Below are 26,485 nucleotides of genomic sequence, written 5' to 3' on the forward strand. Positions count from 1 at the left end.
TAAAGAGCCAGGAAGGATCTAAGGAAGAGGTTCCATCTTCCTTTTGCTGCTCTCCTGAGCAGTCTCATCTCACCTTCCAAGATGATTCTGAAATTCTACCAGTGCTCTTTTGCCTCAGGAAAAGAACAGCACCAGTTACCCACCATTTCAGCTCAGCAGAAGCACTGAGAAATCAAAATAAAAGACACACAAAGCACACAGTAAATCCCAGTGCTTAAGTGTCAGGAACACCCAAAGCGATGCTGTTCCTAGTTACCAAAGGAACACTCAGAACACCACACATGTGTAAGACAACAAACAGCACTTGCCTGACTTCACAGATGTGACCCACATCCTGTACTAGTCCCAAATGTAGTATGGGGAGAGGAAGTCATACCTGAGCTGCCACTAGACAACAACTGTCCTCTGAGCTCAGCCCTGAGGCACCACTGACACTGCAAAGGCAGAGATGGGGGTGCACAGGGCACTTCCAGCAAGGGTTGGAACAGCAAAGCAGCCAAAATTAAGGTACCTCTGAAAATGAGCAGCTCCTTCCTCTGCTTCATCAGCCCCCAAAGTTTTGTTTTAAGCAGAGCCAAACAAGCAAAGCTCCTTTTCAGAGCCCATCTGTGGCAGCAAGTGAACACCAGCTCCATGAATCAGGGAGAAGGCACAGCTCTGGTTTGCCAGCTCCCCACATTCTGCTCTAATAAATGACAGCACAGAGCTTGGTGCAGCACACGTAGAGCTCAGGAGAAATGAAAGCCAGGAGAGCTTCACCCCGGGCCTGCATAAGGAACACACACACCTCTCCTCCCAGACATCCCAGAAGGGCCCAAACGCCGCTTTCTGGGGTATGGTGTGTCAGAACACATTTGCTTTGGCAAATCTCTTTAACCATAAACAAATCAGCAACAGGAAATGGCTGATCAGCTGAAAGACACCAGCTCTGGAGAGAGGCAACTTCTAAATGCTAATGCAGGAAGATATGCCCCAAATGACACTTTTGTTACCAGCAAAGAATACAGCTGCTCACAGGACTCAAGTCAGCCAAGGGTGAGCACTCCTGCAGCCTGACACTCGCTCAGGCTGCTCTCCAGAGCTGCACTCCCGCTCCAACAGTTGCTCCTAACATCTTTAGAGCCAGCTGCCACCCTAAGGCACATCTGTGCCTGGACCTACATGAGCAGCCAATTGTTCATCTGTACTTCGTGGGACTCGGGAAGAAGCTACTGACGGGTTTGTGAATATCTCACCCTGAGTACAGGCAGATTGCTCTGCCTTCCCCATCCCAACTGAAACACCTCACTTCCTTAAACAAGGGGCAAAAAGAAAGAAACGAATCAGCAAGATCTTCACACGCTCAGGGCATGTCCAAAGCCAGGAGCCCTGCTCCCAGGGAATGCTGTTACATCAAGGACCCTGCCTGCTGGTCAGGGCTGTGTGTGCCACAGGTCTCACCCAGTGCTGTGCTCCTCACACCAGCTCTCTGCTCACGTCTCACCTGTCCAAAGATGAAAACCTAAAAGCTTCCCAATTTCTGTGCACCACTTTTACATTAAGGTGATAACTAATTCAGCTTTTGTTTCCAACATGTATCACATCCTTGCACTCACCTTAAGGCATCCTGGGTGTATGATTTCATTACAAATGGAGCATTCCATTAGCATGAGATTAAACTTGCTCTCCTCCTCTTCCACAGTGTCCTCTTTCCCAGCTTCTCCACACACCAGACACACAGCAGTATGAGGCAGCACCGGCTGTTTATGTATCAGAAAGAACCGATCAAGATATGGCAGACATGGAAACACAAGAGCTCAGAGATTAATGGGGATTAATTGTGCAAACTGACAAGAAGGCAAAAAAAAAAAAAAAAAGGTAACAAATTAGGGCTGGGTACCAGACCAAGCTCCATAGGACACATTTCACCCTGTAGCAATAGAGGTTCATAACTGGGATGGATGAAAATGCATTTTTGGTGGGTTCCTTGAATCTGTGAGCTGACACAGACATTGGCATGCAAGTCACTTCACCAGTGTACAATGGGAGGGGCAAGAATCACCCCAGAACATCACTATTCACATCCATTAGGTTTCACAATCTGAGTAGCAATTTGGCAGCTCCCGTATTTTACAGGCAGGGCAGACAGATGTTATGGGACCTGATCCAGGTCTCACAGCAAGCCCACAACAGAACCAAGAACAGCCCTTTTCCTGACTGGCAGTCCATTATCCAGGGCCCTGCTCCCAACCTAAGCACTGCAAAAAGCTCTGCTCACTTAGAAACAGGATTCTCTCCTGCAAGTGTCACAAGTGAGATCACACAGATTTTCTTCTTCTACTGAGGCAGAAAGGGAACTGCAGCATCTCACATACCTGTCACCCAAGTCAAAGCACTGAAAGCCACTCTAATTAAAAAGCCACCTTTTTGCTAATGATTAACAAAATTCTGGTCTGCAGCAATAAGGTATAAACCTCATTACAAAAAAGAAAAGGAAGAACCTAAGCTGCCCACAAAGGGAAGTGCAATCGATTAGGCTGCCAGTCCTTAACTATTACACAGCCAGAAGCAGAGATGGGGCTTTTCCCAGCAAGGATCTCTTGTGGATGGAGTGGATAAATCCCTAAGAGAATACCTGCACACCAACCCAAATTGCAGCATCACCAGTGCATCTTTTAGCACGTTTGAGGCAGGGGAAGCCCAGCTGTAGCGAGCCATTAGAGCACAGAACATTTTGCAAACAGCAGTACAGTTTTTCTTGCTGGGAGCAAGGATGTCCAGACAATCTCCTCTGTGCCACCACTGCCTCTGTCCCACTGATGGGCTGGAACAGCAGCTATGCTGTCACCTTGTCCTCCCAGCCCCACTCCACGCAGCAGTGTCCCAGGCACCCCTGCTTCCCTTCCTGATGGAACTGGTGATGCAGAGGAGGTTCCTGCTCTCTGAACAGCAGTACCATGGGCTCTCTGAAGGTTTCTGAGCTTAATGAAAGCCTGTCTAGTTAATATTGTCAGTGTTATTAACCAAGGCAAGCACAATCCCAGAACTGTAGGGATCATTACTTCCATACAGCTTCAGCATCTTGCAGGGTCTTTTTGGCTGGAAGCTGCTGGATAGGTACCACAATATTATTACTGCTGAATTGTCAGAGAACAAGAGCAAAGCCAACAGGATTGCTTAGAGGAATGTAAAGCACCTTGAAAGGCACAACACTTCAATTCCTTAATTTTCTGGGCCTTTGCTGCTTTAAGAATTTGTAATAAACTCCCTGATATTTGCACCAACCTAGAAAGCGCAGAGAAGTCACTGTCAGTGCATGTGAGGAGGGGGACAGGTAATCAGAGACCCCTGGCTACCTCTGTCCTAACTGAATTAAAACTCCAGGCACCAAGAAGAGAAATAAATCCTCATTGGAAGACAGAGGATGACTACACTCAGCTAGAAGAGAACCCAGATCATCTCCAAAAGGCTCAGCCTGTGTTACCCAGAGTGAAACAGCTTAGTATGAAAGTTTCCTTCATCAGTGAGGATGAGAAAGCACACTGCAGCCCTAATTTAATCCTTCCACTAAAAAGGCAGCATGATTTCACTATTTCTTGCCCCTGGAGAATAATAAATTCTTCATCCATGCTGTTCAATTCATGCTACACTCCAGGAAATCAAGTGTTCAAAGAAAAGACACTTGAGCTGCAAAAGCACTCTGCAGAAAGGTGGATATTCTGTGTACTTTACTGAAAGATCCAGCAGCGCTGAACCCAATCCTCTGTGTCAGGAACAGTGCAGAGCTTGGCACAGAACATGGAGTGAGCTACCAGGAGCAACTACTGCAAACCTTAAGTGCTTATCAGTTTTCTATCACTGTTAGGTGAAGTAATTTAAACCCTCCACTTTGGTCATCTCCTAAGAATTAAAAGAAAAACCCCCAAATACTAAGTGAAGGGAACTGTAATGAGAGAAATCAGTATAGATAGGGTGATATTTCAGTTATGAATAAACAACATTCCTTTCCTTAAAAAAACAACAACAAAAGAAAACCAAACCCATAACAACAGCATAAACAAGACCTTCTAAAGAATTAAAGTAAAAACTAAAGCTGATTTTTAGCCTTGAACAGAGTCACAGCAGACATGAGACCTGAGAAGAAACTCCACAAGTCAGCATGGCAGCTACAGATTCAAAAGCTGCTTGAACAACCTAATGGAAGATTAATCTGTCAATATTTGTTAAATAGAAAGCTATCGCTTGTGACTCAAGAAGCTCCTAAGTAATGTATCACAGGAGCCCAGGAAACTGACTGCCTGCTTGCCCTGTTCTGATGCTCTTTCCCTGACAGCCATTTCCAGTCCCTGAGGAAGACAAGACCCTGGACTGATGGCTCTCTGCCTCATCCAGATCAGACCCTCTGCTCTATGCCTAAGTAACAGCAAACAAACTGAAATTCAGATCTCTGGGAGCCTGCGGCTGGGGTCATCAACTCCAGCATCTTGGAGGCTCTCAGTCAAGGATTCCTCTCATCCTAATTTGTGTGGATAACACCGCAAAGATGATTGCAGGGTAGCTTTTCTCAGGAAATTCCAACATCCAAACCAAACACACCTCTTCATCCTTTGAATCAGAACTTCCTACTCTTCCCGTTTTCCCTCACATCCCAGAGTTTGAGGGTCATTTGAGCGCTGATTTTTGATGTAATGATAATCTCCACTTCTATACTGCTAAAAGGAAAGCTGTCCCGTTAAGTTTTAGTAGCATTTTGGTTTAGGATTTGGGGAGGATGAGAAACACTGGGAAAAAAGAGATCTGATCTGGGAGGGCAGAGATTACACACTTTTGTCCAATGCACTTTAGAGACTACTCAGAACAGAGCTGCCAGCCCCACACCTGGTCACCCGGGAGACACGGCGGGAGGGAAGGGCTCTGCAGACGAGCTGCAGGCCCAGGCACACTTACAGCTATGCACTGCCTCATGATGCAGGACTGCTTCATCCTGCCAGGCCCCCCAAACTTCTTCATGTCCTTGCAGAAGTGGCACTCGCCGCACTCCGTCCGCAGACACGCCTCGCACTTGCGGCATCGCGTCCTCCGCCGCCGCGCGCCCGCCGTGCTCCGGTTGGCCGCGAGCTTCACCGCAGAGGCAGCGCCCAGCTTCCCCTTGGGCCGCCCGACTGCCCTGTTCTGGAAGAGACACACACACACACAGGGTCAGCTGCACATCCCACCTCCCTGCGAGCTCTGCGCAGCACTGACCGCTGCTGGCGGAACCACGCGCGCACAGGCAACGCTCAGCAGGTATGTACGGTCACGCAGACGTAAAGGAGTTCCATCGCTTTTCCAAGAAAGGGTGGGCTGGAAAATGACACAGAAGCCAAGACACAAATGAGAGATCCCAAAGCCAGAGCAAACCCATTTCAACAGGAGGGTTGAAGGGAAAAGACATTTAGGCACAGCTCAACACAAGGTCAAGTCCCAAGTGAGGTGCTTGGCTTAGGTCAAGAGATGATCTGTGCCAGTGATGAGCTTTGGGCTAGAGATATCTTAGATTTGTGCTCAGGTCAAGCCAGAAGGAGTTCTGCTGAATCCAATGAGCAGCAAAAGTGGTTTGGTGGTTAGGTACAGCAGAGAAACACTCAGCCAATGGCTCAAGCCCCCAGTCATATCCCTAAAAAAATCAGGAGAGTATGAACTACTGCCAAGCAATAAAGTAGAAAATAAAACACAAATGCTACAAAACCCTTCCAAGGTAGCTCCCCTCCTATCCAACACCAGCAAGTGCTCAAAAACAGAACACCAACTGATGATGTGCAAAGGCTAAAAAGGGCATCCGAGGTCTAGATTTCAATGACCTTTAAGACAGAAACTAAAGGAGCATGAAAATATTTGAAATTATTAGGTTAACTGCAACATACTCACTCTGGACATCCAAATTTCATGTTCTCATCAGAAACTCCCTGTTGTACACAAGAACTTACAGCTCAAGCCAGACATCACTAAATACCATGTAATTGTATGGAGCTAATTATGCAAGAATTGGCTTGGCTCATACTGACCCCTGACAGCTTTCTCCATAAAGATGATAATAACAGCACTGCTAAGTTAATTTGGTTTAGCATTTATACAACTCTTCCATTTTCTGCACATCTCAGCATATGACCAACACACCACCCAGTTTCACTTTCTGTTCCTGCTGAATTCTGGGCAATCACCAAGGTAGGGGCAGTTTGGCTGTTAGGAGCCATGCAGAAATTCCACCAGAGTTTTTAAAAGAAGAGATGTGCAAACACTGCACTTGGTTGTTCAAAAGCTTCCCCAAGTGTCCTGCTGTACAACCCTGAAGAGAAGCCACACTGCAGTGTATTTGATCATCCTCCCAGCTGACTTAGCAAAGCTCCAGTGACTTTCTCTAAGCTGCAGAGAAGTGCTGATATTTTAAGAGCCTCCATCCCAGGAATCTCAGTGCTGGGAGAGCGAAGAAGTCAGGAGCTAGACCCCGTAAGTTTTCTCTCATACAGACTGACTATCGTTATGAGGTGGGAGAAAACACTCCTTAGTCCATGAGGTTGCAGAGATTTCTGCAAAGTTTTTAATTCCACTCCTCCAGAACAGATTTTGTTCCGTGTGCAGGCTGAACCTCACCGTGCTGTGTGAACACGGACGAGCACAGCTTCCTTCCCATCGGCAACCGCAGCAACCGCCTGGATTTCAGATCAATGTCAGACACTCTAAAGAATAAATATTTACCTTCTAGACCAACTTTCCAGCCTCTCAAGGATAAAGTCGGCTCTGGCAGGACTGGCTTAGAGGCAACCTAGATAAGAGATAATTTTCTTCCTCAGCATGAATCACTCCTCCATTCTATTAGAGTCTCCTTCAGCTAGGAAGGGAGGCGAGACACGAACCAAAGGCTGGATAGCAGCAGGAACAAGTTAAACCAAAACATGCACAACAACCTTGGCAGCTCCCCTTGGACAACAGCACATGGAAGATTCTGTGTGAGCACCTGACTCCTTCCTACTGGGAAGCAACATGATTAAGTTTGAGGCAAACAACAGCTATGACACCGTGAGAATGCTGTTTTTAAATGCTTTCAAGGAAAAATCAAACTCTGTACTTTTCCAGCTGAAAGACAATTCCTGCTTCTGCCACAGTGATACGAGCCAAGTCCTAATTCTGAGGACAACAGTTTAAGTGCCAGGATACTGCAAAGACACAAGTGATAAAAGGCATCGCTTGAACACAGAATCTGAGAATCCTAAAAACCCACAAAAGCAGGAAGATGACAGTACAAGAACAAGCCTGAAGTCAGACCGCACCACACAACTCAGATTTTCTTCCAGACACCACCAGAACACAGCAGAGGTGCAGACTTCCATCTCACTGTATGGAACATTTCCTGCCTACCCAAACCTCTTCACTGCTCATTAGCAAATTGTACTAGCTGGGTTTGTGCTAATTTACCAACCAACCAATCCTCAATCCAAGCCACATTTTCACTCCAGGATGTCACAGCCAGCAAGGCTGGAGAGGCCTTGCAGGAATTCCCATTCGTATCTAGTTTCAAGGGGCTCCAAAAGTGGTCGCTTAAAAACCTCCACAGAAGAAAATCTGGCCTGGGATTCAAGGGGGTAGAAGGAGCCTCCATCATGGCTTGGGGTTTATTTAGCACATGGCAGACAGCCAGATAAATTCCAGGTCGATGTTAGTGAGGAGATGCTGCAGGATTTCCAGCTCAGACTGCAGTTTTACAGCATACCAGGCCTGATAATGAGACTGGGTAAAATCTCCTGCACAGCTCCTGTCCCCATCTCTGTACTGCCACTTGCCACCCTCCCAGCACAACTCCATGGATTTGTCTTGCAAATAACTGGCACATGGCAGGGGATGGCAGCACTCCTTCTGCTGGGTGGCCAGCAAACAGCAGCTCCACGGCCTGAGGCTCAGGACTGGGTGTCACACCAGTCGGTGTGACACAATCTCACTCCTGTGGAGGGGACTCTACCATCTCCTTTCCCAAGGAGATGCAACCCTCAAGCACAGTCTGGACCTGATGACTCTGTAGCCCCCGCACAGTTCTGTCTCTCAGAACTGTCAAGGAAACAAAGATTGTACCAAACTTGAAGATTTTTTCCCCTCTTAAACCTTACAAGAGAAGCCAGGGAGCTGAGACAGAGCCTGCCTGGAATACCATCACCAGCCACCATGTTCTCCAACATCTCCACAAAAACTGTGCTCATAACTTCTGTGGTCGCAGCAAGTCTTCAAAAGACAGGCAGAGGGATGCTGAAGTGGTGACAGCCACTCTGCCAAGCTCTCAACAAAGGCAGAGCAAGCAGCTGCTGAAATGTCTTAGGATTAATACCTTAAATCCATATCTCTATTACACTGAAACCTAGGAAGCTGGTGGACTCGCACAAGACACCATGCTCAGTAGTTTGTTTTGTTTGGGTGTTTCTCTTGTTTCTTTTGTGGGATTTCTTTTGGTGCTCTCCATATTACTGCTACGACACACAAAGGTAACTTTCTTCTGTTCCCAAAGCAGACGCAGCACCTGGGCACTGCGGTGAACGTGGGTCATCACATGTACTACCCTATGCATACAAAACCATTTACAAGTCATGAGGTTGGGCTCACCCTCCCACACCACAGTGCTTAAACATGCCCACCCCTCCAACAGGAAATGGACTGCAGCAATTTTCTGAAGTGCTGGCCTCCTACAGAGCCCACCAAATTCAACACACTCCCATTGGACAGCAATTAGGGGACTAGGTGGGGTGGTCACCAGTAATTAAAGAGTCTCTCAACAGGGCTGTGCAGATCTGGGCCATAAGCTCAGGTACAACACTCAGAATTCTAAACCAACCCTAGGAAATTAGTTACCTGGAAGCCTGTGCTTGGAACATGAGTTTATCCTGGTTATGGACAAACATTTGGCTGCTGGACAGTTTCCACTGCCTACTTACAGGTACCTCAGGACACCTTCACATGTCCCAGCCCTGCCCAGCTATCACTAAAAAACACCAACCAGGGTCAGAAGGACCAGAGGCACTAAGGATTGGTCTCTGCCCTGAGCACGACCCTTACTGCAACAGAAACATAACCCTGATGTTTACAGCAGCAAATTTCTAACCTTCACAATTATAAAGAACAACTCAAAAGACCTTGGGCAAACAGAAAGTACCGTGACCATCAAAGTTTGGAGAAAACACTGCAAGAACTATCGGCTTCATTAAATGCTTCATTAAATAGGTGCTGATGTTCCCCAGCTGCTGTCCCAACACCAACTGGGATCTGCCAGAGATGTCACCAGGCAACTTCACATACAAACTCCTCCACCCTAGAGAGGAAGATCAGCTGACCCTGTGACCAAGTCCAGAAGGAGGGAGGTCCTGGTTCTCAAAGCAAGGCTGGCTAAGTCTGCAGCCTAGAAACAAGCTCTTCTGCAAGCAGCCTTTACCTGGGCACAGCTCCTATTCCACCACTCAGCTTCAGTGACCTGCTTTAAACTGCTGCCAGCAGCACCAAACCATTATTTCAGACTCAACATCTCCACAAAAAACCCAGAGACGTGTGGGGCTGTTCTGAAGGGCTTCTCAGGGGGGCAGGTCAGTGAGACCCTGAAGCACTTCACTTCAACCAAGTACAATCTGAACAGCTCATGTAGTATCCACTGTGTACATTTCCCCTAGACAAGATCTTGTGTGTGTGCACTGTTCACTGCTTCAAGGTGCTGTGCCACACAAATATATCCCTTGCACTTGCAAGGCAGCGGTGATTTCTTTCTGTAACACACAGACAAATGCTGATTATTCTCATTTACTGTAGTTTCACCACATCCACACAACCACAACAGCACCCAAAGATGAGAATCCAGGACTTGCCAGGTGCCAGTCCTGAGCTTAGAGCTTTACGTGGCACCGCATCCTAACGCAATTGTATTAACAAAATTAGGATAGCCAAATCTAACTACCACTTGTTTCTTTAGAAGGTCTGATAAATAAACATTAGGGAAAAACATTTTTTGCAGAAGCTACATGCATTAACCCACAATTCGTAACTGCTGTCACCTAAAACACCACCCTAAAGGGGCTGGGTCATGGGCAGCCCTGGGCACTGGAGACACCCACACGGTGGCACAGCAAAGGCTGGTCAGTCAGGTCTCTGTCCTTTCCCATTGCACCAGAGGTGCATTTTTCCATCCAAAGAGGGTGCAAGTTCTGGAGGACATGACTACTGCGTGCTGCCCAGGGCAGTGAGCAGCGCTGTCCCCTCCTGCTCCAGTGCCACATCCCTCTCCCAGCCTCCTTATGCAGGGAGTTCTGGCATTCCCGCCAGAAACCCAAACTGACAATTCCCAGCAGTGGTGCAGACCAGGTGCACTTACCCCAAAATGTGGGTACTGGCCTTGGCTGCCTGGCAGTGTTGGCCTGTTACACTCACACTGCCAGGCACTGCACAATCACAGAACTGTTGAGCCTGGAGAGACCTCAAAGATCTTTGAGTCCAACCATTAACACAGCACTGCCATGTTCATCACGAAACCACGGCCCCAAGTGCCACATCCACACGTATTTTTAACTCTTCCACAGACCATGATTCTACCACTTCCCTGAGCACCCTGGGAATAATCACAACCAAGTCAACAGTTCTTCTGTATTAAACCCTTATGTCTGTTTAGCAATTAACAGAAACCCTTCTCAAAGGAAGAACTCAGAGGAAGAAGGAAGGACAGGATGATGTAACTGCAGGAATGCAGTGGGGCCAAGGAAAAAGCTAGAGTAAGAGAGCAAAAAATCCCACTGATGCCAATAACATCCTTAAAAGTTGTATTAACTGAAGAGCACATGCCAACACCACGGACCATGTCTGGCTAAAGCCTATCTACCTAAAACTCTGCACGTGCAAACCCCAGGAGAGCTGTTTTCCTCTCACAGTGAGTGTTTACAGTTACATCACCCTCCTTCAGAATACACTCCTGCTGGGGTGGAGGTGTCCTTCAAGTCCAAGGTCCCTCATTAAACAGCAGCATCGAAGGCAAAGGGAAGGCACTGGCACTTTTTCAATCCCAGCCATCCCAGATCAGCATTAATCCTCTCCAGATGTTTACTGCCACCATCTCCTCCACTTCAAAATCCTCCACACCTACAAAATCCTCTTCTACCACAACCAAAGCAGCTCCTAGTGACCCTTCCAGGTGACCACACAGAGCTCCACTACTGAATCAGACTCATTTCCCACAAGAAAATAGAAAGAAAATAAAAGTTTATACTTTGCAGGTTCATCTGAGTGTTAATGACGCTCCAGCAGCTTTTCTGCCAATACAGCAATGTTGTTTAGGGTGTGATAAACTGGCACATCATTGCCAGTGTCAGTGCCCCTGTTTATTTTCCTCTGGTGGTGAGGAGGTAGAAGCTAGGCCTGGAGGGTGGAATAAGATATACTGGCAAAAATATGCTTTGGGAGATAAGCTTCATCAAAAGTAGGAGCTCTTAAAACAAAGACCCCAGTAAGTTCCACAGACTCGGGGCACCACACAGCTTTTTTTACTGCTGCTTTGGGACAAATCTCCCTGCCCTAACCAGGTGCAGTTTTCTCTGTTTACACACAGTCAGAAATCGAATTTCTTCACACCAGGAGTAATACAGCAACCTGGTGGGCTGGGGCAGGTGCTGCCCATGACACAGGACACAGTCCCAGCACCCACACACTTCCAAGCCCCCAGCACTGCTGGCAGCTACCACAAGTGCAGTAAATCCTGTGTGCTCTGTGCTGCAAAACCTCACAGTCTTTTTGCCTTCTTAGTTTAGACACAGATCGGGGAAAGAGGAATGAAAGTCAGCATAAAAAGTGATAAAACCTGTGGCTTCTACCTGAGCATTGAAAATGTGCTGTTCAACTGTACCCTTAGAGGTGAAGCACCTGTTACATACAAGGGCTGTCACAGTACAAAAAGCAACATAATATTGATTTGACATGTCCTGTGTAGAAAAATAGGGTAAGCAGACATTAAAGCAGGCCTGTATGAAAATACAGCTGGAGCTACATGAGGTGTTTTACCACTGGAACCGTTCTGAACAGAAAGGAAAACATTCCACAGGTCTTTGGTGCATAGGTCACTGCGTTATAGTTTAGGATCAGACCAAGTTTCTTAAGAAACTCCAAAAGAAAGATTTCCCCTGTCTTGCATTAATTTCTGTTTTAAACTTCTAAGATACAAAAATGCTATGAAAGCCTCAGGTTTTAGAAGAGTTGAAGAATTCCAGAACATAACCAACTTTCCAGATTCATCCAGCAAGAACCAGCACCTCCAAGCAACAATTTCACAGCTGGTACAATACAGCTGAGACCAATCTGCTCTCCCAACCATTAGCTCTTTTTAAAAAGTGTGCAGTGATTGCACCAAGACACAGACACAAATGGAAGAGGCCTGGCATGAGAAAAAATTTAAGAAGAGAGGACTGGGACATTTTAACTACTGTGTTTGGGAGCACAGCAGTGAACTCAGATGCAGCACAGGCCTGCACATTCACACAATCCTCAGAATTAGGTAAAGGCTTAATAAAGTTACTCATGCAAACCTCAGCTTAGGTTCTTGGACTGACACTGCACCAGGCCAGCGCAGCACGTTGTGCCCCCCAAGGTTTCTGCATCAGCTCTGCCATCCCTGGGGAGCACCCAGGGCACATCACCACCCCAAACTCTTTTTCGATCCCATCTTCCATGCGCATTTCTGAACCAAAACAAGGTAAAGTTGTTCAAAACAAGACGGGTTTTGGAAGATAGTCTCAACACCTGGACTATGTAGAAACTTGTCTCTAAAAACAAAATATCAGGCTATTTTAAAGATCGAAACACCTCGAGTTAAGAACAAAACTATCAAGTTTATGTTTAAATTACATACACATGTTTAATACTATTCCTGGTGCATTTTTAATTGCTTAGGCAGTTCTTAGAGAGTAAAATACGCAATCTAGAACATATGTTCTGGATTATTTTTCACAGATTACTTCATAAATTCAAGAAGTTTATTCTCCTTCCCCCACAGGAAAAAAAAAAAAAAAAAAAAAAAAAAAAAGCCTTCAGAGAATAAACCCTGCAAGTATTAATAAAAGTTCTCCTTTCATTCCGGCACACATCCTTCTCTTTCTTCTACATCCCTCGTCCCTGGGAATGGAAAGGAGGCTTTGGCTATAAATCAAACGAAGACAAGGTAGCCAGGCTCAGCATCAGACTCTCCCCCAAGTCCCGCAGCCCTCTCAGCTATTTGAGGAATCTTAATAGGAAAAAAAATAACAATTCTGCCGCGGACAGGGCAGCCCCCGAGAGGCAACAACCACCCGCTCGCGGCGCGTTCGGGGCCCTGGGAGGTGCCGAACTCGCGGTGCCCGGGGCGCCCGCGGCGGGCGAGGCCGAGCGCCCCGGGCCGGCCCCGCGGAGGCTCCGCGGCCCCGCCCGGCGCGGTCCCCCGGCGGGCGGCGCTGCCCCGGGGCCGCTCCCGACCCCACATTGTTCCCGTCCCCGCGGCCGGCGCGGCGCTGCCCGGCCCGGCCTCCTCCCCTCCCTTCCCGCTGCAAACTTCGCCGCCCGCCCCGGACCTGCTCCGGCCCCAGCTCGGGCCCCGGCCCCGGCTCGGGCTCCGGCTCCGACTCGTAGTCCTCCTCGTCGGCGCTCGCAGACATGGCCATGGCTCATGGTGGGCCCAGGCGGAGCCGAGCTGACATGGCTGGAGCGGCGCTGCTGGCGGAGCCCCGCTCCCCGCACACACACACACACATGCAGGAGGAGGAGGAGGAGGAAGGGGGGCCGTGCATATTCATGCCAGGCAGCCAGGAAGGGGCTGGCCCTGCCGGCACGGCCAATCGCGGGCCGCTTCCACACCGCCGGCCTGCGGGGACAGCGGGCACCGCGCGGCCGGGGCACCGCGGCCGCCCCCCGCACACGGCGCGGCCGGGGACGGGGGGCTCGGCCGCCCGGCCGGCAATTAGTCCCCCGCCGGTAATGAGCCCCGCGATGTGCCGAGGGCCGGCGGGGGCGGGCCGAGGCTCGGGTGTGCCGAGCGGCGCTGGGCGGGGAGGATGCGCGGCCGCCCGCGGGGCGCTCGGCGCTGCTCGGGCTGCTCAGACAAAGGAGACGCGCACAGACACACACACACACACACACACAACACACACACGCACACACACACCCTGCACCGCGCTACCTGCCCGCTCCCCTCCCGCGGCGCGGGGCGGGCCGGCAGCGGGGAGCCTCCATCCCTCGGCAGGAGGAAGGCACCGAGCAAACTTCGAGATTGCAAGCGGCAGAACCAGCGCCGGGATAAGACGAAGTGACCCGGCTGGTGGAGCTGCTCGCATCTGGCCTCACGCTGCTCCTTGTGCAGGCACCCCCTCTTTGACTTGCTCCCAAGGAACCATTTCTAGCCGTGCTCTGATCATCCTGCCCCGCTGCTGGGGTTTCACAATGAAATACCCTCCCCGCAGGGTGACATGTTATACATCGGTCAGCTGGGGACCTGTTCTGGATCCAAAGGTCCCAGGGCCAGCACCTCCACATGGACACTGCCTTTGCCTTCCAGAACTTGAGGGTCACAGGCCTGTATTTGAGTGCCGGAGATTTAAATTTCCCATTGGATTTATGGGCCTGCTTTCAGGGGAAATCCCGATTCCACTCAAGTTTGTTAGGATTTTGCCTCCGGCTCCTACGCCCACAACACAGAATTAAACATGAGATTAAATATTTGCATGTGCTGAGCAACCAAGAAACCATAAAGAAGCACATCTAATGGTCCTTGCATCAGGATTTTTGCCAAACTAGTTTCAGCTCGGTTCCCTGGTCTGAATTACCACACGGTGCAACCACTTTGGGTAGTTCACAAGAGGCAGCAACAGGCAAGAGCTGGCATGGGATCAAGCAGCAACACAACCCTTGTGACACCAGGATCCACACCGAGCCTGGCCCCTCAAGTTTAAGTAACAAAACACAGTCGAACTTTAAACACGTATTTACAGGCAGCTGCTGATAAAGCCACGTGAATCGTGTAATTGTGCCCCTTCCTTATTTTCAGTACATTAAATATTCATTGAGTGCTGTACTCCTGTCCTCTTGCCAACTCAAACTCAAATGATGGGTAGGTGATGGTGTTCTCCCCATCTTGCTCATCCACCATGCTGGGAGCGAAGCATTTACTCACAACACATGACGGGGCTCCCAGAAGGCGATGGGATGCGCTCAGCCTGTCTCCTCAGGTTTCTCTCTTCCCCCATTGTGTTCCTACACAACCGCGAGCGGGAGCAGACGAAAGCTGAGGCACGAAAGGCATGTGCCTAAGGCCTTGGCTTTCAGAATCACAAGGTAATACCAGAATCCAATGTTTTCTGGAGGAGAGAGGAAGGGGGGATGCATCTCATGACAGGCCTACAATGTTTTAAAGCACGAGCAAGGCCGTGCCTACAGCCGTGTTTGTGGTGCTGTAATACACCTGGCCTGCAGCAGCAGCAGGACGGATGACATCCGGAAGGAAAATGCCTGGTCCCACACCTGCCCGTGGGCAGACCAAGTCTCCACTAGCCCAGTTCCCTGTAACCTGGCTCACATTTGTCTGTCCCTCCGGCCTTTTGGCTCTGTAATCCAGACGGGAGAAAAAAATAACTTGTGACATCCCCCAAGGACAATCCACCAGTCACACCACGGCAAAATGTCATTCACAGCAAATTAAATCATGACAGAGATCATCCTCCTCCTCTCAATCTGCAGTGCATTCCAGCACTCCCGACGCCGGCACTGGCCTCTCCTGGCCGCAGCAGGTTCCTCCCCAAGGTAACCCACAGCACCCTGACCCCACAGCAGCCCTGCCACCCGAGAGCAGCAGCACACTGCCCTTGCAACAGCACCGCAAGTGACAAGTGAGCTCTGATTACAGAGCCCGAGTTAGGACGGAAGGCTCACACATGCCAAGATCTTGGAATGATTTCCAAACGCTAGGTAAACTTTGCTGAGATGGTGTTTTAAAAAAAGGGATAGGGTATGATATAAAATAGCAAATTGGGAATCAGCAAGGGGGAAACAACACAATAAAATAATTGTTTCTGATTATAATTGTTCTCAAAAAAACTTATCCTGTACAAGAGCAGCTAACCATTCAAAGGAATATTTAATACACAGAAGGAACTATTAAGAGAGCATTTTCCAGCTCAATTCTTTCAGCTTGTCTGCACTAGAGAACACTAAATTACAACAAATAGTGAGCAACCCTTGTGTGAACAGCGTCTAGTTGCCCAGCCTGGTGGAGTTTACAACAGTTTAGAACACAAAATAAGCAGCAGTGACCCCAGTCCTGCCTGCAGCGGCAGAACTGTGTCCATACTTCAGCTTAGTGTGATACAGTTCAGTAATAAATAACATCCTTAATTACGCTGCTGAATGAGCCATAGTGAAAACTGCACGAAAACAGACAGCACCTTCTATTTTGAACTGTTGCTTTGATTGCACCTCACCTGAAGTCATATATAAGTCTCATCAATATCATAATCTTCTCCACAGAAACCAATTATGTTGTCACAAACTGAGACAATAACCTCAAGCGAAGAATAAACAGCAGGAGCAGATGAGTGCCAAAGAACCAGATTTTATTCTCATGCAAATATCCTTAAGTAGTAAAACCAAGCTGGGGGAGGACTACAACCCCTGTGCTGTACTCACTCCTGAGCATCTCCTGCACCAACAGATTGCAGCTGCTGCTGCCAGCGCCGAACAGGATCCGTGTTTTCCTATTACACACTAGAGTTTATGATGCTCAATAATGAAGTAAAATAAAGTTTTTATGTGGCACAAACACACTTTTGATTTAACCTTCCCTTGAAACTTTTTATGCACCTTTAGTATTATATTTAGCTGGTATAAGAAAAAAATATTTACAGAGAAACAATTAGATCTTAAGTTGGTTGATATGCAAGTCCTTGAAAAAAGATGATGTGATTTCAGCTGCTGCTGCTTTCTGTAGGCCAGCACGTATGTTTTTGAAAAGGAAACCCACTGAGATGTTTATGAATCACAATGATTGACCTGTATCAGAATAAGAGAGTTACCTAGTGGCTTTCTAAGGTTCATTGTTTTGGTGTAAGTGTCCATTCACATGAAATACGATCTTAACTGTTGGGCCTGGGCAAATTTAATGACACTTTTCTCAAGAGTTTTAACCAATATTTCAGTTGTATTCTCAACACTAGCAGTGACAGTCTGACAGCCTAAATATCCACAATCTTACTACTTCCCATCTACTTCATCTGAACTATGACATAAGAGTTGTCATCGGATGCACTGATGATCTGTCACAATCGTTTCAACAGAGTCTGATTGATCAACTTTAGATCAAATAAAGTAAAGCAAGATGAAATAATATTGACTGCTCCCTCCATGCAGTGCTACTGCTCGTACTTCCCTAACCAGTGTCCAGCACTGTTCCAGGAGAACCAAAGGCAACAAGGGCTGTACAAACACCTCCTGGAGGACACTGCCTGGGCTACTGCAGCAGAGGAGCAGCACCCGAACACGAGCCCAGACAAACCCTCCTGACAGAAACTCCTCACTCATATGCCTTAAAACCCAAACAACCCTCCCCAAACCCCAACACCCTGTCATCTTAGAAAAGTAGTGAGTAAGACTGCAGAATGCTGAAACATGGATTTCATCTACCACACAAAACAGACTCTTCTTTGCAGGAAGAGCCATGGCATGACTGGGACTATCTACTAGGAAATGAGGGAAATCCTGCCATGCTTCCTTCTTCCACAGAGCCTTATGGCACAAAGCATTTCCACAGCACAGTTTGTGTCTCCAAGAGCCCTGTTCTGTCAGTAAATGCAAAAACTAGTGAAGGAGGTTCCTAAGAAGATAAGCAGTGACTGCCATGCTGTGGAGGAGCATGCAAATAGATGTGAAAGAGTGGATTAACCGGAATAGGAAACCTGCTTTCCTGCAAGAGGCTCAGTGTGCTCTGACACACAGCACAGAATGCTGGGAGACAGTCAGCTGTGTCCAACGTGTGGGCAGCAGCCTGAAAATCCAGAGACCAAACCCAAACACATGGTAAGCAAAGGAAAAGCTCAAGTGCAGTGTGCCTATGAGGGCTCATTGCTCATTGTTCTCACCTACAAACTTGACTTGGATTTGTGGGGTAGCATTCAGGACTAACAACTAAACCACACCAGGCTAAGACTCGCAGCTGCTTTGCTTTTATCGGAATGTACCCATATATTTTGTTATATTTGTTATTTTCAAAAAGGAGAGCATTGCTGTCCCTCTTCTATCTGTCCCTCTCCACTGGTGCCTGCAGGAAAGTCCTGAAGTTGAAACAAGCCCTCATTTATATTCTCAGCAGACTTTCATTTCAATGTGCTGTGGAACTAAGAGGAAGCCATCTTCTTGGGGACAGAACATACAATTCAATTGTGTTCTGAGAAGTGCACACAGGATTAATGTCCATAATTGCAGGGCCTGTACTGTGGAATGACAAACGCCTTTCCCACTGCTCTGCCAATGTGCTTCGATCCAGAACAAAACTATTAACTTTCACATACATACTCAAAGCTTGGATTGTTTTGATGCTGAGATGGTGGAGAGCAAAAGGATGTTGGAAGTCTTAAACCAGGTTCAAATCTTAGCCTCTGTTGGCCAGCTCAGCAATAAACATAGGCCAGGCTCCTGGTGATAAAATCTGAGATCTGTCAACTCATTTCACATAGACTATCTAAGGAAAAGGTCTTAAGACTACAGTAGTTTTCATCAGCACTTATACTGTCATGAAATAAAGAGAAATCTTTTGTCTTGAAAAATGGTAGTCAAGGCATAGCTGGGGAAAATTCATATTCCTGAATATTCGTGTCTATGGTAGAAGAATGACAATGGGGAGGAATACATAAATCTTCTCGTATGATACCTGGAGCACAACAGTTGGAAAACAGAGATGTCTGTTCTTTTTTTTTTTCCCCAATCCATTTAGATTTCTAGTCCGAGTCAAAATGGCTCTAATTTACCTGTTTGATGTATTAATCACATAAAGGCATTGGTCAGATTTCAAAGCAAGTGGCTGAGAGTTGATAAGAAGTGAAAATATTAAGTCAAAGATGGAAGATTAAGAAGGTGCTCATTCAAGTCCTTGCTATTTATAATTACTCCCTGAAGGGACACAATATTTCAAGTACAGCCTCTTGAGGTGAGAAATAATCTGTCAAGTCACCAGGCAAAGGTGTTAGAAAAATACTGAGGCAATAGGCAGTGAAGCTCTTTTGTAGAGTCACGGAGCAGAGTGGGTTGGAAGGGACCTTCAAAACCATCTTGTTCCAGCCCCCCATGGCCCGTTAGGTAGGGTCCACATCCACCAGACCCTGGAACTCCTCGGGTCTGCACCAAGTTACTGCACAAATGAATTTGTCTGGAGGACCAATGTGTGTCAAAGACTGAAACAGTGCTCAGAAAAATAAACAGGTCAGGCAAGGAGCTGCCTTCCTGGGCAGCACTGCCCGGGGAAAGCAGAGGCTTGACAGGAACTCCCGGTAGCTTCAACAGCTTTCACTCCTCTGCACTGTACCCCGAGAAACCTTTGGTTCTGGTGCATCAGGTTTTTTTCCTGCCTCCAAGTGTACTTAGCAGGGGAAGGCCTTAGTTTCGAATGTGTACAGCTACTGTGGGAAGTCCCCTAAAAAAAATATCCCCCCAACCTCAGCTATGTGGTTTTGTGTGTTAATAGATTTGTCAGGAGCCAGAACTGGGGTATTTTTCTTGAATACATTTCAGCTCTCTCCTACCACATGGCATCTACTACCCTACAGTGTAAAAGAACACAAATTATTCAAAATTATTTAAATCACTGATTCCAATCACAATTTAAATCAGTAAAGAGAAAAACAAATTTAAATTGATTTAAATCTTCATTTTCTTTTGTACTTGTGTTATTTTCTGTGAGAAAAGTAATTATTAGCATCTGATAACTATGAAGAAATGCCTGATTTGCAGTAGATTATGAACTTTATAATCAGGACTTTTTATCAACAAAAAGGATTCACAATACACACATATTTGTATATGCAAATCTCCTTGCAGACTACTGGCATTTAAAATTGTTGTTGACACCAAACAGAGTTCAGGCTCTGCTGTGTGGGATCATTTCAAACACCTTTAAGCTGGTGCCTGGCAAGAATGAAATGTGACAGTTTAAATCTCCTTTTTGCTCCTGCACCACTTGGAATGACTGATGGAAAACTTATTTGAATCTCAACCAGAAAAATACACCACACAACAACTTACCCAGAATCTCAACCAGAAAATATGTCATACAACAATTTACACGGGATTGTTTTGCTGTCTTATCTATCTTTATCTTTTTTATCCAAGTTTTTTCTAACACCAGATAGACTCTATTTGTGCTTTAATTCTCAAGTGCTTGCTTTTAATTGTCAGTATGTGCTTTCTAATACATTTGTATTCCCACAGGAAGTTCCCTGAGTAGATCTCCATGGAACTGGCCTGTCTTAGGGAATCTGGCAGAGTTTTCCCACTGCTGCTACATGGAATGCTGCTTTCCTGGTGGTAGCCCCGGGCAGGCTCCTGAAGCTGATGCTGGTTTGATGTTGTGCCATTTCTACGTGCTCAGATCTGTTTCAGACACCACTCTGGTTAAAACACTAATTGCTGTAACGAGTCCCTCACTGCTCCTGCTTCTCTGGGTGGAGCTAGCCCAACGATAGCTATGGCAGGAATTCTTAGTAAGCAAGCAAGTAAAAACTGGAAGCACTTATTCAAAGGTTTTCAGGAATGTTCTTTGTCCACCTCACACCTCTCCTGAACTGAAAGAAAACCTGATATAAAACAATGCTCAACACTTCTGAAAAATCACATTGGTTTCAAGTTAATCAAAACCCTCAATTTTACGCTTTACCCTCTAATTTTTGCATACAATCAAATTCAATGTGTCCACTGATTCTTAGTCCATTTACTTATTATTCCTTAGCTCTGATCCCATGCATAATGCCTCATAAAATTGAATCCATAAATAAAGGAGCTCCGTTATTAAAAACTGGTCGATTTTTTTTCTCTTCCCAGCACTTCTAAGGTGAAACACCAAAAAGAGAGGAAAAGTTTCCTTGTTGGAAACAGTGGCAGACATATGAAAGTACATAGGGACATCTATGGGTTCCAGATCTGGAGATGGTGGGTAATCCTGCCAAATTTTATTATTTAAAATACAGGTTCATTCTAAAAATCTACCATCCTTTTCACCACAGCTGTCCACTGTTACTCTTTACTGCTCTTTGGTACTGTGAACAATGATCTGAAATCTTATTTCCAGCCTAAATCTATTTATAGTATGTTTATATTCACTTCTTCCCATGCCAACATTGTCCATTAGCTTAAATAACTCTTTTCCTGCCCCAATGATTATACTCCCTGAGGTCCTTACACAACAATCATTTCCCCCTTCAACTCTGCTGGGCCATGCTGAACCAAGCATGTCCTGCCAGTCTCTGCTCTCCAACATCTCATCTTGAATATATGTGGTTGTGGAGTCCCACATTCACCCTCACCTCAAAACGACCTATAATGGAATTAGAATACACTTTAAAAAAAAAGCTCAAATGTATGGGTTATGTACCAGAAAAGACTGAGCTGACTTGTGATTTTCAGCTTGGGAAGAGGGGAAAAAATACTGAAACACAGTAATGGGGGCATAAAAAAATCCTTGACAGCACAGAGATGAACAGAAACCTCATTCAAATTTCTCAGAATGCATGATACCGAGGGCATGAAGTGTATTTATGATATTAAAGGACAGATCTGAAACAACATAAGGAAGTACTTATCTACACAGAGCTTTATTAAACCGCAGGGGACACTGGCACAGGATGCTGAGCAGATCAAAAAGATCAACAGGTTCCACAAATTATTAGGTAAATTCACAGAGAGAAAAAAATTCTACCAGGGAAAACTAAGCAGAAAAGATGAAGATATAATCTTCCATCTTAACAGGGAAGATAAGCAAAGGGAAGCTCTGTATTTCTGCTTTGTTCCTACAACTCCTTTAACAGCGGTGACGGCACCACCGGGAACAGGACAGTGCTACAAGGACTGTGGGCTGGTGGAACATGACTTTCCTCAGCCTCAGGAATCAGCCTTTTGCTCTGCCTCTCACAGATTAGTTCATATGAGTTAATCCTCCTTTTTCAGATCCACGGATGTGTCTGTAGAATTCTGCAAAAAGACTTCTAGTAAAAATAATGGGGTACAAACTGAATTGCTGTAGACAGAACTCACTAATGACAGAAATCAGATGCTGTCATCCCAGAAGGCCCCATGCAATGTGATGCCCACCATGACCACCCCAACCCAAGAAAAACCAGCCTGAGAGATGCCTTCCTTTTTTTTCTTTCAATGATCACTTTTTCTTCCTGGTTCTCATGCCCTGATACAGAGCTATGAACATTATTTGCACTGCCAATTGCAGAGAAACTGGTGTTTAAAAAAACCAATAATCCAATCAAAGTTTCAGTCTGTGGCCTTTACTAATTAATAGTATTCCATTAAATAGGAATATTACCATTTCCTTATTAGACTTCTCAGCTATCTTCTTTTAAAATCAGCAGGTAAAAATTACATGGAGAAAGAGTATGAACAGGCATAAGGGAAACAGCCACATATTGCAGCACTGTTAACCAGCTCCTGAAAATTACAGCTCCATCTCCTGCTCACAGCCAGACCTAAATATATTTGGACACTCGCTCTCATTGCAAATGCAGTGGCTTTAGTTTTGTGCCAGGTAAGAGAGATGAGAATCCAGCTCCCAGTCTGCATTTCTAACTCTTCACAGAACAGGAGAGTCCAAACATATTTTAGTTCTTTATAGCTGCTCTTCATAGACAACTAAAGATCTTTATCACGATAAAAACAGAAGGTACTGCCACAGAGTGTAATTACATGCTGCTGGAGTTGACTATTTTCTTCCAGAAATAGGAAATGGTTTGAAAAACGTGGTTTCTGCTTAAGCCATATTCTGAGTTCCTTAAATAAAATACTATCTCTAATTGCTATGCAGATAAATGGGAACTCTGGTACTGCAGGGCTGAGGAACTCATGGGAATGGGTTTTGAGACTGGGCTTGGCAGGCACCAGCTTCCTGCACCAGTGACCAGCTGTGAGCTGCCACAGTGGAAAATCAGGTTTAGGCTCTGTTCACACCACCCAAAAGTTCATGTCCCAGGGATGGGGTAGAAGTTAGTTGGGATGATTCCTTGCTCCTCTTTAGCTGTTGAAGAACCCAGCACCTGAAGGCAGCGTGCCCTATGGAGCTCTTCCCTTTGGACAGCATGGCACAGCAGGATTTGGACAAAGGGTGGACTTGATGATCCTGGAGGTTTTTACAACCTTAATGATCCACGACTGCAGCCCCCCAAATAACAATGAGCCCTGCACCAAGTGAGGACAAGCCAGAGCTGCACAGCCCCCGGCACAGGAACAGGATGGGGGCTGCACATCCACAGCTGCATCCGTGCTGGCAGCCAGTGGGAAATGTCCTGCCTGAAGGTACATGAACTGTCAGTCAGCCAGCAGGACAAGCAGGTTTCAAATATCCACTCAGTCCCACATTCCTGATTCCTTCAACAGGCCTAAATTAGGATTGTTGTACATATCCTAAGACCACTGGCACTGGACTGTTGTCTCTTACTGTACAGCTAAAAGAAAAAGACAGGTTGTTGCTTCTTCAGAAATAGATTTTCCAAAGGGGGGAAAAAAAAGGTGCCTAAAGGAGAGTAATTATTGTGCTAAATAATTATCAATAAATTATAAGAAGTACAAGCAACTCAAAATAGCTCCATAAAGATGAGTAAATATGATCTGAAGAGGTGTCTATGAATCACACTCCATCTCTCTTATTACCACAAAACAGTCATGGTTCCTACATTTTACTACAGAACTTTTCACTGAAGATGCAAGAGATATTTATAACCATTAATTTCACCTCCCAGCCTCCCAGCTGGGAAGCCCCATCTCCACCTGGAAAAGCTCAGGGAGCAAGAATGTGCCATTCACCTCACACGACACAAGGTGCTGCAGCAGAGCTGGGAACAGGCGCCGACCCCGGCCTCCCATTTTGTGCATTAACCACAAGATCATCAAATGTCACCCAGTTATTCCATCTACTCACTAAACCATCGCTGATCATGACTTCTGTTTCTTCTCCCAGAGAACCATTCTCTTTGCCAGGGAGCTGCAGTGTGACCGGCAGCCCCAGATGTTTTGGAAAAGGTGGACAGAGCGAGGCACCACTGCGGGGCCACGACACACGGACAGGTGTTCCCTGTACTTGGTTAAATGTCCTGCCCATGACACCTCAAGCTCTCTGAAGTGGGATCTGAGGTGATTGAACATATTTCTTCCTTAAACCCCAGCATGTCACAGGCTTCAAGAGCCGTTCTGCAGCTCTGTGCACGCTGCTCACGTCGCACTCACAACGCGTGAAAGAAACTGACTCCGTTCTAAAGGGAAATATTATTTCCTGCTCCGAAAATCATTCAGGTTACCAAAGGCACGTTCTTTCAAAACAAGTCAGTGTAACCAAGCTCGACCTTCCCCAGCCTGGGTTACTTACACAGACACTCCCTGTCCCTATTCCAGGGATCTCTGACTTTAGTCAAGGTTCTCTCCCTCTGCTCTTTGCTTTTCCCACTCCATCCCTTTTCAGTTTGCTTCTCTCCCAGTCCTGCTCTCTTGCCATTTCTAGTCTCTTCCCCTCCTTTCTTTACAGCAATTTCCATTTTCTTTGAAATGTTTTGGCATTTAATGCTGGCTTTATTCTTCCTTCTCCATCTGCTGCTCTTGTCTTTCTAAATCTCTTCTGGAGCCTTCTCTTGGGAGAAAGCAAGAGAGATGTACTTTTCTCCGTGTACTGCTTCATCTTTCTGGATTTCAGTTCCTTTCTTTTCCTTCATGGCTTGGAATTAGACAATCCTCCTGTCCCTGGAAGCTGATACCAACTAAAATGTCTCCTTGCAGCCCCACATTAGCAGGTACTGTGCTGTACTGGATCTCCTGCTCCCTCTGAACACAAGGATCTCAGGAAAACACTGGGAAATATCTGCCATTTCTCCTATAAATACTACAAGACTGCAGAAAGCAAAATTACTGGTAGATTTTACTCCCCTGCCTTGTGATCAACATTTGTGGGATCTTCTGGCCATGGAGACTTGCTCCACCAGCTACAATCCATTTTCCAAGGGAGTTTCCCCCTCCCTAAGGGTTTTTCTTCTCTGTAAAATCTTCCATTTCATTATCAGGGCTTACAGGGAACAAAGGAGAAATAACCAAGCTTAACTACTAAAACTGCTTTTAGACAAATCTCCCCTATATTGTCTTTCCCACAGATTTTAATTTGGAACTCAAAGGCTCAGCTCTAAGATGTCTCTTCCCAGCGTGTTCACTTGGCCTCTGTTCCCAGGAAGGGAAATAGCTGGAACATGGAAGATGACAAGGACATTTGCCAATTAGAAGCACCACAACAAATTTCTCTTGGGAAATGTGCAGCCCTATCTGCAAGTGTACCTTTGAACTAAAACATAAGACATAACACAAGCTGATCACAGATTAAGCAAAGCAAATACAAAGAAAATGGTGAAATGATTTTTTCTGCTATCAATTTTTGTTTATTTCCAAACTTCAACCTCAAGTCTGACTTTCTGTGAAAGTTTTCCTTGTATTTGATATTAACTGGTATGTTTGATATTGTCATACCAGTGGGAATGATGCCTCCTGAATGTTTTTGCTTTCAGAAAGGCAGAAGGAAAATAAATACCTGAAAAAAACCCCTTTGCAGCCAGCAAGATGGATTTTGCAAAAAAGGATAAGTTTTAAGTCACAGAAATTACAAATCCTTTAGTTGCAGTTACATTGCCAGTACACAGAAATAAAAGAGAAGAAATGAAGCCTTTATCAAGGTTCCAAAATAAAGTGAACAAGAACATTAACAAATGCCAAAGCTTATAAAAGCCTCAAAGCACTCAGATCCTCCCTTCTCTCACAAGCTCAAAAGGGAGTCAGTTGTTCCTTAGTTTTATCTTACACGTTTCCCACACCACCTTTTCTCTGGTCAAGAGATTTTGCTTTAATCAGTGCCTAAAATATACCTGACCATGGAATGAGCAGCAGCCATAAAACCAGAGGAGTGGAGAATCCCACACCTATTTCTCAAGGTTTTCCACTGTTGTTTCTAAACCAATGTTTTAAACACAGAGCATATTCTCATGGATTTATTACAAGCTAAAAGGGAAATAAGTCCTTAACAAGACACAATTCCTCTGAAATGTGCTGAGCTGAAACTCAAAAAGAGACCAAGAAGGAACGTGGTGTGCTCATCCTGCCCCACTCTCCTCTGGCAGTTCCATGTTTATGGTCTCCTACTTCCCACCTGCACACAGCAAATTCTCATGGCTACACGTGCCGTAACAAGTTCACCAGCAGAAAAAGTGAGAAC

The 26,485-nt window shown here is 46.1% G+C and overlaps 1 protein-coding gene across 12 annotated transcripts in view; it reads right to left on the minus strand.

Annotated features, from left to right (window-relative positions):
• Nucleotides 1-26,485, minus strand: part of KDM2B (lysine demethylase 2B) — a 107,141-nt gene that overhangs the window by 11,460 nt on the left and 69,196 nt on the right. For all 12 annotated transcript variants that reach the window (XM_068208460.1, XM_068208450.1, XM_068208452.1 and 9 more), the window contains 2 exons: nucleotides 4,927-5,151; nucleotides 1,596-1,739 (listed from right to left, as the gene is read on the minus strand). In XM_068208460.1, coding sequence (XP_068064561.1) covers nucleotides 1,596-1,739; nucleotides 4,927-5,151 — 369 coding nt within the window. The remainder of the gene's footprint in view (nucleotides 1-1,595; nucleotides 1,740-4,926; nucleotides 5,152-26,485) is intronic.

The sequence above is a fragment of the Anomalospiza imberbis genome, chromosome 18 (assembly GCF_031753505.1).
Source record: "Anomalospiza imberbis isolate Cuckoo-Finch-1a 21T00152 chromosome 18, ASM3175350v1, whole genome shotgun sequence".
Classification (NCBI taxonomy): domain Eukaryota; kingdom Metazoa; phylum Chordata; class Aves; order Passeriformes; family Viduidae; genus Anomalospiza; species Anomalospiza imberbis.